Source organism: Acipenser ruthenus, chromosome 56 (genome assembly GCF_902713425.1).
Source record: "Acipenser ruthenus chromosome 56, fAciRut3.2 maternal haplotype, whole genome shotgun sequence".
Lineage (NCBI taxonomy): Eukaryota > Metazoa > Chordata > Actinopteri > Acipenseriformes > Acipenseridae > Acipenser > Acipenser ruthenus.
The window spans coordinates 1,069,098-1,085,072 of record NC_081244.1 but is presented as its reverse complement, the minus strand read 5'-3'; the positions used below and the strand labels follow the sequence as shown (position 1 = coordinate 1,085,072).

At 57.2% G+C, this 15,975-nt stretch overlaps 1 protein-coding gene across 1 annotated transcript; it reads left to right on the top strand.

Moving 5' to 3' along the window:
* Window positions 1-2,036: 2,036 nt before the first annotated feature.
* LOC131724731 (uncharacterized) lies at window positions 2,037-4,171 on the top strand. Its single transcript, XM_059017415.1, has 6 exons — window positions 2,037-2,296; window positions 2,385-2,698; window positions 2,811-2,994; window positions 3,079-3,302; window positions 3,389-3,879; window positions 3,967-4,171. The coding sequence occupies exons 1-6, from the start codon at window positions 2,289-2,291 to the stop codon at window positions 4,159-4,161; spliced, it is 1,416 nt and encodes a 471-aa protein (XP_058873398.1). The 5' UTR covers window positions 2,037-2,288; the 3' UTR covers window positions 4,162-4,171.
* Window positions 4,172-15,975: the final 11,804 nt, after the last annotated feature.

Below are 15,975 nucleotides of genomic sequence, written 5' to 3'. Positions count from 1 at the left end.
GAATTAGCTGACATGACCATGGGCAGAATTAGCTAACGTGACCAGAGGCGGAATTAGCTGACATGACCATAGGCAGAATTAGCTAACGTGACCAGAGGCGGAATTAGCTGACATGACCAGAGCCGGAATTAGCTGACATGACCATGGGCAGAATTAGCTAACGTGACCAGAGGCGGAATTAGCTGACATGACCATAGGCAGAAGTAGCTGACATGACCATAGGCACAGTTAGCTGACATGACCATAGGCACAGTTAGCTGACATGACCAGAGGCGGAATTAGCTGACATGACCATAGGCGGAATTAGCTGACATGACCATAGGCAGAAGTAGCTGACATGACCATAGGCAGAAGTAGCTGACATGACCATAGGCAGAAGTAGCTGACATGACCATAGGCAGAAGTAGCTGACATGACCATAGGCAGAAGTAGCTGACATGACCATAGGCAGAAGTAGCTGACATGACCATAGGCAGAAGTAGCTGACATGACCATAGGCAGAAGTAGCTGACATGACCATAGGCACAGTTAGCTAACATGACCAGAGGCAGAATTAGCCTACATGACCATGGGCAGAATTAGCTAACATGACCAGAGCTCCGATTAAAAGTTACCTTCTCCTAAGGGGACATATTTGCTATGTGTGGCCTAGCGGGAGTTCCAGGAGGTCCCCGTCAACTCGTGGCTTACTCCCTTAATGCAAATATATGGCAGATACACTGGGGAGGTAGGTGCATATTACTAGGGGCACGGCATTTCGATCAAAAAAATTTTTCTAAGTCGGACGGAGGTTCATTCTAAGGGCACGAGCGACCGATCGAAGCCATGTGGGAGGCCCTGCACCCCGGTCAGGGTCCCCCTTCACCCCCTGGCGGCATCCTCCCCTGGAAGTCTGCCCGATGGCCCCCTCCCGCGTCTGGCGCCGGTTCAGGCCGGGCTGGAGGCCCCGTTCCTCGGGCTCAGGACCGGGCTAAGCCCCCTTAAGGACCTGGCCAAGCTCTGGTCATGTTCAGCCCTAAGCTCTGGTCATGTTGTTGGAACGGGAGGCTAAGTTCTATCAAAGCTCTGGTCATGTTGTTGGAACGGGAGGCTAAGTTCTAGCAAAGCTCTGGTCATGTTGCGGGAAGGGGGAAGGGGGGGTTGACCCCCCGTGCCCGGGCGCCCGTTCATGCGGGCCTGGAGGCTCCCATTTCCGGCTCGAGACCTGGGGTTTGCGCCCTTGGCTCCTCCGTGCGTTCCCTTTCAGTCTCTGGTCATGTCTACCTTCTCCGGAGGTGATTTGGGAGCCATGGTCATGTTGAGAGGAATTTTCGGAGGGAAATCCCTATCTTTAACATTATATGACCAGAGTCCGGACTTTTTCGGCTCCGTCAGAATCTAAGTTTTCAAAAAAACATGGTCATGTTCCCTATCTTTAACATTAGATGACCATGGCCACCTCGGGGCCGTTTGTGGAAGTCTGCCGAGGGCAGAGGCGAAAAGGGGCTGCGGGGCGGCGGCGACTCCTGTTCCCAAGGACCCGGGCCCTCCCTCCCTTCAGTTTCCCGTGTTCAAGATACAATGGGGGGGTCCGCGGAGATTTCCATCGACAAGGTTTTTTGATCAAAATGATTTGACTAAGTCAGGACCGAGGTGTCAGAATGCATGTGAAGGACCCGTTTGGAGCCGTTGTGTGGCGTCCGTGGCTGGGCAGGAGTTGACGGGATTCCTCCTTGTCTTCCCGGATGTAATTTCTCACTTTGTGCAAGGGTCTTTCACACCCTACCGCGGACTGGGGTGAGCGGAGTTGAGTTTGGTCGCCACACCATCACTCTCTCCGTGGAGGGGAGTCCAAGGATTGGGCCAAATGCTTGCGCCGTCACGGTGTACGCTGAAGCCCGTGGATGAGGTTCTCTTTCTGGGCAAGATGTGAGTGCGCGCCGCTGCTGTGGCCATTGAGGGGTGGTTCACGGCCTTGGCGTCTCCACCTCCTTGCCCGAGACTTGGGGCCGAATCCTGGGTGCTCGGTTGTGGACACATCCGCGCTCTGTGTGGACGGTTCCTCTCCAGCTCCTTGGGTGTGAGTGCGTGCCCCACCTGTGACCATTGAGGGGTGGTTCACGAATTGGTCACGCCCCACATTCCAGAGAGCCTTGCCCCTGACGTAAAGTGGCAGCCGTAAATGACGACCATAAAAGGCCCGCTGGGTGAGAGTCTCTCATTTGTCTTTGGCAGTGGGAGCGAGGAGACGTGCATGGAATCGATCCAAGGAATCCTACAAACGGAGTTGACCGGAGAGAATCCTACAAATGGCAAAGTAGGTGTTGACACGCATGAATATGGGCTGATTACGGCGATTGTATTTCGGGCACTAATGTTGGCTTTCTGCTTGTTTGTATTCACAGACTGAATGGGAAGTTAGACTGCCCGATACAAGGGTCCCTCAGTCGGTGTTTTGTCCTTCTAGACAGGCACTTCGAACGCATTAATGGTTTGATGCGTTTGGACCCATCTTGCCCAACCCTTCTGTCTGAGGCAAAAGGTCGGCAAGTTGGGGGCTCCCCTGCGGACGTGCCTGGGGCTCCGCCTGCGGACGTGCCTGGGGCTTCGCCTGGGGACTCGCCTGGGGCTTCGTCGGGTTCCTCCGAGTCTGGTTCCGAGTCTGGTTCCGAGGGCCATCCCTGTTGTGGCCGTTCCCAGCGGCCCACAACGCCTGACCGTGAGTATTGAGATTGCCAATGGTATCAGCGGGGTTGATGTTGGTGAATAACCTGTGTGATGACCGATGACTTGCCCTCATCTGATCTGATCTTGTTGTTCCTTTGCCACAGCTCCATGTCTACGGCTGTATCTCCAATTCCTCACTGGCCGTAAACCCTCTTCCAAGAAGTGGGAAAATTCGCTACAGGCAGTCCAGCACGTGCGCCTGTTCCTTGGGTTAATGGCAGATGCTTCCCCGGGCGAGTCTTTCGCTGACAATCTGGCGTTCCTCAGGGACACCGAGAGATGTCAACTGTGAGTCTGAACCCGTATGCATGGTTAACGTGTGCGCGTGTGCACGTTGAGGGCCTAAACCATTTACCTTCTGTCCCTCTCCAGGTGGTACTCGGAGCTGCTGAAGTCGGGGTGGGCGCCCACTACGGTCCACAGTTATCTGACGGACGTAGCGAGCTTCCTCCGTTACCTCTTGGAGGCCCGACTGCCCAGCGTTTGTGCGAGGAAAAGGCACCTGAAGGCCCTGTTGTTTCTGCTCAATGCATTCCGCAGAGCAGGACAACGTGAGCTCATCCTGCACCGCCAGAAAGTTGCCGAGCTCGGACAACGTAAGTGGTGTTTTTCCGGTGACGGAAAGAGATTCCCATTTGTTGCCCCGTGACCTCTGATGGCTTGTCCTACCATCTCTTTGCAGAACGGTTGATTCCGAAGGGCCACCTCAAGCAATTTGACACGCGTTGCAACAAGCTGATCCCAGATCTCCTCCATCTCGCTGAGACGGGGCTCATGAACGTGGTGCCGACCCTGGTTGGAATGATCTGCGGTAAGCTGATGATCCATAACGGTCACCGAAGGGGCGTTCTGATGAACATGACGGCCGGTGAGGTGGAGTGTGCCCACCACCACGATAATCAGTTCCACGTACGGGTGTACGATCACAAGACAGCGGGAAAATACGGTGCGGCTGTGTTGGTGGTTAGCGCCAGAGAGCACGGTTGGTTGCTGAGATTCTCCGTTCTCAGAGCCACTCTCCCTGGGTACCATCGCCATCCGCGTTCGTTTTTTTTCACCGGCGGCGGCAAACCGGTTGCAAATATGGGCCGTCATCTCAGTAGAGCGTGGGAGGCCTGCGGTATTGGCAAGAGGGTCACAGCCGGGATGATTCGCAGTGCTGTAGCTACATATGTGAGTATCACCGGGGGGAACGTCTTAATGGTAGTGATGTGATCACTATCGGAGATAACCCCCCCTTCTCTCTCTCTCTCCCAACAGACTTGGGCTACTCACGGGGAGGTGAGCAAAGTGACCGTCTCCCGGCACATGACCCACAGCCTGCAGACCCAGGCATCGTTCTATGTCCACGATGAGGCTCCCGCTAACCATCAGCAGGCTCGGCGTCTGATCGAACAGAGCCTGGATATCTGCGAGACAGATCCTTTGCGAAGCCCAGAGATGGGCTCGGCCTGATGGAACTTCGTTGACCCTAGGTTAGGGTTAGGGTTAGGGTTAGGGTTAGGGTTAGGGTTAGGGTTAGGGTTAGGGTTAGGGTTAGGGTCACACTCGTTTCCGTGCTAAAGGTCTTGTTTTGTAGCTCGCAGTAATACCTTTACAGGCATACCTTGATTCAATTGATACCACCTGTGGTTATTTAAATATTTAAAAAAAAAAAAAAAAAAAAAAACCTGAACGGGACGTTTTTTCGCCAAATGTAAACGAAACCTATTTAAGGTCGTTATTTAGTGTAGCAGTCGAATAAAAACTCGAGTGCGGTGTTGTTTTGTAGCTTGCAATCATACCTATCCAACGATACCTCGTATGAGGTGGTAGCTCCAGGGGTTATTGAAATATTAATTTTAATGTGATTCCCATTGAAACGTATAGGCGTTTTCACCAGAAAACGTAAAAAACAGAAACGGAAAAAAGCTGAATTTTGTAGGAATCGCTCTAAAAACCCTGGGCTCAGTTACAGGCTGTTAGTCTGATACTACAGCCCTTGGAATGGTGTTTCTACCTGCTTGCATGGCTTCAAAATCCTTCCAAATGTACTTTTTCAAGGGGCCTGCAGTGCACTTAGAAGTGGCATTTAAGGACAGGGGCAGCGTCGGAACCGAAAGGCCCAGCAACCTGTGCTTTTCCACCACTTATCTGCATGTCCTACAGGTACTCTGTAGCAATTTTCAGCCACCTACCACATTCGCTGATTCTTTGAGAGCCTGCCAAAATTGTTACAAATGACCCATAGGCTTAAAGCAGCGGTCGCCTTAGTTGAATGGGAAAAAAGCTGAATTTTGTAGGAATCGCTCTAAAAACCCTGGGCTCAGTTACAGGCTGTTAGTCTGATACTACAGCCCTTGGAATGGTGTTTCTACCTGCTTGCATGGCTTCAAAATCCTTCCAAATGTACTTTTTCAAGGGGCCTGCAGTGCACTTAGAAGTGGCATTTAAGGACAGGGGCAGCGTCGGAACCGAAAGGCCCAGCAACCTGTGCTTTTCCACCACTTATCTGCATGTCCTACAGGTACTCTGTAGCAATTTTCAGCCCCCTACCACATTCGCTGATTCTTTGAGAGCCTGCCAAAATTGGCTTAAAAACTCATTAAAATGTACTTTTTCAAGTATTTGAATGGTTGCCGACTCCAATTCTAGGGGCTGCTGCCATCTACTGGTGGAAAATATTTATGACACCGGGGAAGCAAATGCTGTTACTCTTATTTGAATTGCTCAAAAAAATCTGATTTCTGCGGGAATTCTTCTAAAAACACTGCAGGGGACGAGCAAGTGTTCAGCCCGAGCTCGCGGATCTCCAGCCGGGACCCATAACACTCGTGCACCCGGGGGGGGGGCGTGCATTGAATGAATTCATTCATCGCTGTTCACACGGGACGCGGGACCAGGGCTAACCGCCGTGCAGGTCCCCCGGGGGACGAGCAAGTGTTCAGCCGAGCTCGGGGAACGATAGCCCGGCTTCATAACACTCGTGCACCCGGGGGGGAAAGTGCATTGAATGAATTCATTCATCGCTGTTCACACGGGACGCGGGACCAGGGCTAACCGCCGTGCAGGTCCCCCGGGGGACGAGCAAGTGTTCAGCCGAGCTCGGGGAACGATAGCCCGGCTTCATAACACTCGTGCACCCGGGGGGGAAAGTGCATTGAATGAATTCATTCATCGCTGTTCACACGGGACGCGGGACCAGGGCTAACCGCCGTGCAGGTCCCCCGGGGGACGAGCAGGTGTTCAGCCGAGCTCGCGGATCTCCAGCCGGGACCCATAACACTCGTGCACCCGGGGGGAAAGTGCATTTAATGAATTCATTCATCGCTGTTCCGCCGTGCAGCTCCCCGGGGGCGGGGGGGACGAGCAAGTGTTCAGCCCGAGCTCATAACACCCGTGCACACGGGGGGGACGTGCAGGTATTTTTTTCCCCCAGCAGACGGGGGTCCCGGCCTTACACTCGGGCAGCTCCCCGGGGAATGTTAGAGGTCGTCGCCCCCGCTGCTGAGGCGCTAAAGTATCCGACTGCCTGGAGCGCTAAACCGGCTCCGATCGGTCAGAGGGGACCGCGGGGAGTTAGCCGTGAATAGAGCGTCCTGCTGCCTTCTCGCCGAGTCCGAAAATAGCCGAGAGTTAAGCCTCTCCCCGCTGTGTCTTCGGCAAACTTCCGCAACGTCAGGTTGGGCGGGCCTCTGGTCATGTGATTTATGACATGACCAGAGGCCCGTCCCTCTTGAAGCGGCGAGTGGCTGACGAAGCCACGGCGGGGAGGGGCTTAACTCTCGGCTATTTTCGCTGGCCTTCGGGGCTGCTTCTAACGGGTCTCCGCAGCGGCGCTTGTGCAGGTGTTCAGCCGAGCTCGCGGATCTCCAGCCGGGACCCATAACACTCGTGCACCCGGGGGGGAAAGTGCATTGAATGAATTCATTCATCGCTGTTCACACGGGACGCGGGACCAGGGCTAACCGCCGTGCAGGTCCCCCGGGGGACGAGCAAGTGTTCAGCCGAGCTCGGGGAACGATAGCCCGGCTTCATAACACTCGTGCACCCGGGGGGGGGGCGTGCATTGAATGAATTCATTCATCGCTGTTCACACGGGACGCGGGACCAGGGCTAACCGCCGCAAGTGTTCAGCCGAGCTCGGGGAACGATAGCCCGGCTTCATAACACTCGTGCACCCGGGGGGGGGGCGTGCATTGAATGAATTCATTCATCGCTGTTCACACGGGACGCGGGACCAGGGCTAACCGCCGTGCAGGTCCCCCGGGGGACGAGCAAGTGTTCAGCCGAGCTCGGGGAACGATAGCCCGGCTTCATAACACTCGTGCACCCGGGGGGGGGCGTGCATTGAATGAATTCATTCATCGCTGTTCACACGGGACGCGGGACCAGGGCTAACCGCCGCAAGTGTTCAGCCGAGCTCGGGGAACGATAGCCCGGCTTCATAACACTCGTGCACCCGGGGGGGGGGCGTGCATTGAATGAATTCATTCATCGCTGTTCACACGGGACGCGGGACCAGGGCTAACCGCCGCAAGTGTTCAGCCGAGCTCGGGGAACGATAGCCCGGCTTCATAACACTCGTGCACCCGGGGGGGAAAGTGCATTGAATGAATTCATTCATTGCTGTTCACACGGGACGCGGGACCAGGGCTAACCGCCGTGCAGGTCCCCCGGGGGACGAGCAGGTGTTCAGCCGAGCTCGCGGATCTCCAGCCGGGACCCATAACACTCGTGCACCCGGGGGGGGGGCGTGCATTGAATGAATTCATTCATCGCTGTTCACACGGGACGCGGGACCAGGGCTAACCGCCGTGCAGGTCCCCCGGGGGACGAGCAAGTGTTCAGCCGAGCTCGGGGAACGATAGCCCGGCTTCATAACACTCGTGCACCCGGGGGGGAAAGTGCATTGAATGAATTCATTCATCGCTGTTCACACGGGACGCGGGACCAGGGCTAACCGCCGTGCAGGTCCCCCGGGGGACGAGCAAGTGTTCAGCCGAGCTCGGGGAACGATAGCCCGGCTTCATAACACTCGTGCACCCGGGGGGGAAAGTGCATTGAATGAATTCATTCATCGCTGTTCACACGGGACGCGGGACCAGGGCTAACCGCCGTGCAGGTCCCCCGGGGGACGAGCAAGTGTTCAGCCGAGCTCGGGGAACGATAGCCCGGCTTCATAACACTCGTGCACCCGGGGGGGAAAGTGCATTGAATGAATTCATTCATCGCTGTTCACACGGGACGCGGGACCAGGGCTAACCGCCGTGCAGGTCCCCCGGGGGACGAGCAGGTGTTCAGCCGAGCTCGCGGATCTCCAGCCGGGACCCATAACACTCGTGCACCCGGGGGGAAAGTGCATTTAATGAATTCATTCATCGCTGTTCCGCCGTGCAGCTCCCCGGGGGCGGGGGGGACGAGCAAGTGTTCAGCCCGAGCTCATAACACCCGTGCACACGGGGGGGACGTGCAGGTATTTTTTTCCCCCAGCAGACGGGGGTCCCGGCCTTACACTCGGGCAGCTCCCCGGGGAATGTTAGAGGTCGTCGCCCCCGCTGCTGAGGCGCTAAAGTATCCGACTGCCTGGAGCGCTAAACCGGCTCCGATCGGTCAGAGGGGACCGCGGGGAGTTAGCCGTGAATAGAGCGTCCTGCTGCCTTCTCGCCGAGTCCGAAAATAGCCGAGAGTTAAGCCTCTCCCCGCTGTGTCTTCGGCAAACTTCCGCAACGTCAGGTTGGGCGGGCCTCTGGTCATGTGATTTATGACATGACCAGAGGCCCGTCCCTCTTGAAGCGGCGAGTGGCTGACGAAGCCACGGCGGGGAGGGGCTTAACTCTCGGCTATTTTCGCTGGCCTTCGGGGCTGCTTCTAACGGGTCTCCGCAGCGGCGCTTGTGCAGGTGTTCAGCCGAGCTCGCGGATCTCCAGCCGGGACCCATAACACTCGTGCACCCGGGGGGGAAAGTGCATTGAATGAATTCATTCATCGCTGTTCACACGGGACGCGGGACCAGGGCTAACCGCCGTGCAGGTCCCCCGGGGGACGAGCAAGTGTTCAGCCGAGCTCGGGGAACGATAGCCCGGCTTCATAACACTCGTGCACCCGGGGGGGGGGCGTGCATTGAATGAATTCATTCATCGCTGTTCACACGGGACGCGGGACCAGGGCTAACCGCCGCAAGTGTTCAGCCGAGCTCGGGGAACGATAGCCCGGCTTCATAACACTCGTGCACCCGGGGGGGGGGCGTGCATTGAATGAATTCATTCATCGCTGTTCACACGGGACGCGGGACCAGGGCTAACCGCCGTGCAGGTCCCCCGGGGGACGAGCAAGTGTTCAGCCGAGCTCGGGGAACGATAGCCCGGCTTCATAACACTCGTGCACCCGGGGGGGGGCGTGCATTGAATGAATTCATTCATCGCTGTTCACACGGGACGCGGGACCAGGGCTAACCGCCGCAAGTGTTCAGCCGAGCTCGGGGAACGATAGCCCGGCTTCATAACACTCGTGCACCCGGGGGGGGGACGTGCATTGAATGAATTCATTCATCGCTGTTCACACGGGACGCGGGACCAGGGCTAACCGCCGCAAGTGTTCAGCCGAGCTCGGGGAACGATAGCCCGGCTTCATAACACTCGTGCACCCGGGGGGGAAAGTGCATTGAATGAATTCATTCATCGCTGTTCACACGGGACGCGGGACCAGGGCTAACCGCCGTGCAGGTCCCCCGGGGGACGAGCAGGTGTTCAGCCGAGCTCGCGGATCTCCAGCCGGGACCCATAACACTCGTGCACCCGGGGGGGGGGCGTGCATTGAATGAATTCATTCATCGCTGTTCACACGGGACGCGGGACCAGGGCTAACCGCCGTGCAGGTCCCCCGGGGGACGAGCAAGTGTTCAGCCGAGCTCGGGGAACGATAGCCCGGCTTCATAACACTCGTGCACCCGGGGGGGAAAGTGCATTGAATGAATTCATTCATCGCTGTTCACACGGGACGCGGGACCAGGGCTAACCGCCGTGCAGGTCCCCCGGGGGACGAGCAAGTGTTCAGCCGAGCTCGGGGAACGATAGCCCGGCTTCATAACACTCGTGCACCCGGGGGGGAAAGTGCATTGAATGAATTCATTCATCGCTGTTCACACGGGACGCGGGACCAGGGCTAACCGCCGTGCAGGTCCCCCGGGGGACGAGCAAGTGTTCAGCCGAGCTCGGGGAACGATAGCCCGGCTTCATAACACTCGTGCACCCGGGGGGGGGGCGTGCATTGAATGAATTCATTCATCGCTGTTCACACGGGACGCGGGACCAGGGCTAACCGCCGCAAGTGTTCAGCCGAGCTCGGGGAACGATAGCCCGGCTTCATAACACTCGTGCACCCGGGGGGGAAAGTGCATTGAATGAATTCATTCATCGCTGTTCACACGGGACGCGGGACCAGGGCTAACCGCCGTGCAGGTCCCCCGGGGGACGAGCAGGTGTTCAGCCGAGCTCGCGGATCTCCAGCCGGGACCCATAACACTCGTGCACCCGGGGGGGGGGCGTGCATTGAATGAATTCATTCATCGCTGTTCACACGGGACGCGGGACCAGGGCTAATCGCCGTGCAGGTCCCCCGGGGGACGAGCAGGTGTTCAGCCGAGCTCGGGGAACGATAGCCCGGCTTCATAACACTCGTGCACCCGGGGGGGAAAGTGCATTGAATGAATTCATTCATCGCTGTAGACCCGGGACGCGGGACCAGGGCTAACCGCCGTGCAGGTCCCCCGGGGGACGAGCAAGTGTTCAGCCGAGCTCGGGGAACGATAGCCCGGCTTCATAACACTCGTGCACCCGGGGGGGAAAGTGCATTGAATGAATTCATTCATCGCTGTTCACACGGGACGCGGGACCAGGGCTAACCGCCGTGCAGGTCCCCCGGGGGACGAGCAAGTGTTCAGCCGAGCTCGGGGAACGATAGCCCGGCTTCATAACACTCGTGCACCCGGGGGGGAAAGTGCATTGAATGAATTCATTCATCGCTGTTCACACGGGACGCGGGACCAGGGCTAACCGCCGTGCAGGTCCCCCGGGGGACGAGCAAGTGTTCAGCCGAGCTCGGGGAACGATAGCCCGGCTTCATAACACTCGTGCACCCGGGGGGGAAAGTGCATTGAATGAATTCATTCATCGCTGTTCACACGGGACGCGGGACCAGGGCTAACCGCCGTGCAGGTCCCCCGGGGGACGAGCAGGTGTTCAGCCGAGCTCGCGGATCTCCAGCCGGGACCCATAACACTCGTGCACCCGGGGGGGGGGCGTGCATTGAATGAATTCATTCATCGCTGTTCACACGGGACGCGGGACCAGGGCTAACCGCCGTGCAGGTCCCCCGGGGGACGAGCAAGTGTTCAGCCGAGCTCGGGGAACGATAGCCCGGCTTCATAACACTCGTGCACCCGGGGGGGAAAGTGCATTGAATGAATTCATTCATCGCTGTTCACACGGGACGCGGGACCAGGGCTAACCGCCGTGCAGGTCCCCCGGGGGACGAGCAAGTGTTCAGCCGAGCTCGGGGAACGATAGCCCGGCTTCATAACACTCGTGCACCCGGGGGGGAAAGTGCATTGAATGAATTCATTCATCGCTGTTCACACGGGACGCGGGACCAGGGCTAACCGCCGTGCAGGTCCCCCGGGGGACGAGCAAGTGTTCAGCCGAGCTCGGGGAACGATAGCCCGGCTTCATAACACTCGTGCACCCGGGGGGGGGGGCGTGCATTGAATGAATTCATTCATCGCTGTTCACACGGGACGCGGGACCAGGGCTAACCGCCGCAAGTGTTCAGCCGAGCTCGGGGAACGATAGCCCGGCTTCATAACACTCGTGCACCCGGGGGGGAAAGTGCATTGAATGAATTCATTCATCGCTGTTCACACGGGACGCGGGACCAGGGCTAACCGCCGTGCAGGTCCCCCGGGGGACGAGCAGGTGTTCAGCCGAGCTCGCGGATCTCCAGCCGGGACCCATAACACTCGTGCACCCGGGGGGGGGGCGTGCATTGAATGAATTCATTCATCGCTGTTCACACGGGACGCGGGACCAGGGCTAATCGCCGTGCAGGTCCCCCGGGGGACGAGCAGGTGTTCAGCCGAGCTCGGGGAACGATAGCCCGGCTTCATAACACTCGTGCACCCGGGGGGGAAAGTGCATTGAATGAATTCATTCATCGCTGTAGACCCGGGACGCGGGACCAGGGCTAACCGCCGTGCAGGTCCCCCGGGGGACGAGCAAGTGTTCAGCCGAGCTCGGGGAACGATAGCCCGGCTTCATAACACTCGTGCACCCGGGGGGGAAAGTGCATTGAATGAATTCATTCATCGCTGTTCACACGGGACGCGGGACCAGGGCTAACCGCCGTGCAGGTCCCCCGGGGGACGAGCAAGTGTTCAGCCGAGCTCGGGGAACGATAGCCCGGCTTCATAACACTCGTGCACCCGGGGGGGAAAGTGCATTGAATGAATTCATTCATCGCTGTTCACACGGGACGCGGGACCAGGGCTAACCGCCGCAAGTGTTCAGCCGAGCTCGGGGAACGATAGCCCGGCTTCATAACACTCGTGCACCCGGGGGGGAAAGTGCATTGAATGAATTCATTCATCGCTGTAGACCCGGGACGCGGGACCAGGGCTAATCGCAGTGCAGGTCCCCGCACTGGGCTTGTGTCCCAGGCATCCATCCCCCTGCCCTGGCCGCATCCATGGCCGGTGAAAAGGATGGAGCGTCCCAAAGCCCAGCATCCGACTGGGATGCAAGTGCCGTCCCACGCCCGAGCTCGCGGAACTGCAACCCGGCCTCAGAACACTCGTGCACCCGGGGGGGACGTGCATTTAATTAATTCATTAATCGCTGTTCACCCGGGACGCGGGGCACCGGCGAACCGCCGTGCAGCTCCCCGCACTGGGCTTGTGTCCCAGGCATCCATCCCCCTGCCCTGGCCGCATCCATGGCCGGTGAAAAGGATGGAGCGTCCCAAAGCCCAGCATCCGACTGGGATGCAAGTGCCGTTCCACTCCCAAGCTCTCCCACTCTCCAGCTCTCCCACTCTCCAGCTCTCCCACTCTCCCACTCTCCGTTGCAGGCACGCAGCTCCATCTGTGGCCCATCAAAACTAGTGTGACTCGGGGTTAGGGTTAGGGTTAGGGTTAGGGTTAGGGTTAGGGTTAGGGTTAGGGCTAGGGCTAGGGCTAGGGCTAGGGCTAGGGCTAGGGCTAGGGTTAGGGTTAGGGTTAGGGTTAGGGTTAGGGTTAGGGTTAGGGTTAGGGTTAGGGTTAGGGTCACACTCGTTTCCGTGCTAAAGGTCTTGTTTTGTAGCTCGCAGTAATACCTTTACAGGCATACCTTGATTCAATTGATACCACCTGTGGTTATTTAAATATTAAAAAAAAAAAAAAAAAAAAAAAACCTGAACGGGACGTTTTTTCGCCAAATGTAAACGAAACCTATTTAAGGTCGTTATTTAGTGTAGCAGTCGAATAAAAACTCGAGTGCGGTGTTGTTTTGTAGCTTGCAATCATACCTATCCAACGATACCTCGTATGAGGTGGTAGCTCCAGGGGTTATTGAAATATTAATTTTAATGTGATTCCCATTGAAACGTATAGGCGTTTTCACCAGAAAACGTAAAAAACAGAAACGGAAAAAAGCTGAATTTTGTAGGAATCGCTCTAAAAACCCTGGGCTCAGTTACAGGCTGTTAGTCTGATACTACAGCCCTTGGAATGGTGTTTCTACCTGCTTGCATGGCTTCAAAATCCTTCCAAATGTACTTTTTCAAGGGGCCTGCAGTGCACTTAGAAGTGGCATTTAAGGACAGGGGCAGCGTCGGAACCGAAAGGCCCAGCAACCTGTGCTTTTCCACCACTTATCTGCATGTCCTACAGGTACTCTGTAGCAATTTTCAGCCACCTACCACATTCGCTGATTCTTTGAGAGCCTGCCAAAATTGTTACAAATGACCCATAGGCTTAAAGCAGCGGTCGCCTTAGTTGAATGGGAAAAAAGCTGAATTTTGTAGGAATCGCTCTAAAAACCCTGGGCTCAGTTACAGGCTGTTAGTCTGATACTACAGCCCTTGGAATGGTGTTTCTACCTGCTTGCATGGCTTCAAAATCCTTCCAAATGTACTTTTTCAAGGGGCCTGCAGTGCACTTAGAAGTGGCATTTAAGGACAGGGGCAGCGTCGGAACCGAAAGGCCCAGCAACCTGTGCTTTTCCACCACTTATCTGCATGTCCTACAGGTACTCTGTAGCAATTTTCAGCCCCCTACCACATTCGCTGATTCTTTGAGAGCCTGCCAAAATTGGCTTAAAAACTCATTAAAATGTACTTTTTCAAGTATTTGAATGGTTGCCGACTCCAATTCTAGGGGCTGCTGCCATCTACTGGTGGAAAATATTTATGACACCGGGGAAGCAAATGCTGTTACTCTTATTTGAATTGCTCAAAAAAATCCGATTTCTGCGGGAATTCTTCTAAAAACACTGCAGGGGACGAGCAAGTGTTCAGCCCGAGCTCGCGGATCTCCAGCCGGGACCCATAACACTCGTGCACCCGGGGGGGAAAGTGCATTGAATGAATTCATTCATCGCTGTTCACACGGGACGCGGGACCAGGGCTAACCGCCGTGCAGGTCCCCCGGGGGACGAGCAAGTGTTCAGCCGAGCTCGGGGAACGATAGCCCGGCTTCATAACACTCGTGCACCCGGGGGGGGGGCGTGCATTGAATGAATTCATTCATCGCTGTTCACACGGGACGCGGGACCAGGGCTAACCGCCGCAAGTGTTCAGCCGAGCTCGGGGAACGATAGCCCGGCTTCATAACACTCGTGCACCCGGGGGGGAAAGTGCATTGAATGAATTCATTCATCGCTGTTCACACGGGACGCGGGACCAGGGCTAACCGCCGCAAGTGTTCAGCCGAGCTCGGGGAACGATAGCCCGGCTTCATAACACTCGTGCACCCGGGGGGGAAAGTGCATTGAATGAATTCATTCATCGCTGTTCACACGGGACGCGGGACCAGGGCTAACCGCCGCAAGTGTTCAGCCGAGCTCGGGGAACGATAGCCCGGCTTCATAACACTCGTGCACCCGGGGGGGAAAGTGCATTGAATGAATTCATTCATCGCTGTTCACACGGGACGCGGGACCAGGGCTAACCGCCGCAAGTGTTCAGCCGAGCTCGGGGAACGATAGCCCGGCTTCATAACACTCGTGCACCCGGGGGGGAAAGTGCATTGAATGAATTCATTCATCGCTGTTCACACGGGACGCGGGACCAGGGCTAACCGCCGCAAGTGTTCAGCCGAGCTCGGGGAACGATAGCCCGGCTTCATAACACTCGTGCACCCGGGGGGGAAAGTGCATTGAATGAATTCATTCATCGCTGTTCACACGGGACGCGGGACCAGGGCTAACCGCCGTGCAGGTCCCCCGGGGGACGAGCAGGTGTTCAGCCGAGCTCGCGGATCTCCAGCCGGGACCCATAACACTCGTGCACCCGGGGGGAAAGTGCATTTAATGAATTCATTCATCGCTGTTCCGCCGTGCAGCTCCCCGGGGGCGGGGGGGATGAGCAAGTGTTCAGCCCGAGCTCATAACACCCGTGCACACGGGGGGGACGTGCAGGTATTTTTTTCCCCCAGCAGACGGGGGTCCCGGCCTTACACTCGGGCAGCTCCCCGGGGAATGTTAGAGGTCGTCGCCCCCGCTGCTGAGGCGCTAAAGTATCCGACTGCCTGGAGCGCTAAACCGGCTCCGATCGGTCAGAGGGGACCGCGGGGAGTTAGCCGTGAATAGAGCGTCCTGCTGCCTTCTCGCCGAGTCCGAAAATAGCCGAGAGTTAAGCCTCTCCCCGCTGTGTCTTCGGCAAACTTCCGCAACGTCAGGTTGGGCGGGCCTCTGGTCATGTGATTTATGACATGACATGACCAGAGGCCCGTCCCTCTTGAAGCGGCGAGTGGCTGACGAAGCCACGGCGGGGAGGGGCTTAACTCTCGGCTATTTTCGCTGGCCTTCGGGGCTGCTTCTAACGGGTCTCCGCAGCGGCGCTTGTGCAGGTGTTCAGCCGAGCTCGCGGATCTCCAGCCGGGACCCATAACACTCGTGCACCCGGGGGGGAAAGTGCATTGAATGAATTCATTCATCGCTGTTCACACGGGACGCGGGACCAGGGCTAACCGCCGCAAGTGTTCAGCCGAGCTCGGGGAACGATAGCCCGGCTTCATAACACTCGTGCACCCGGGGG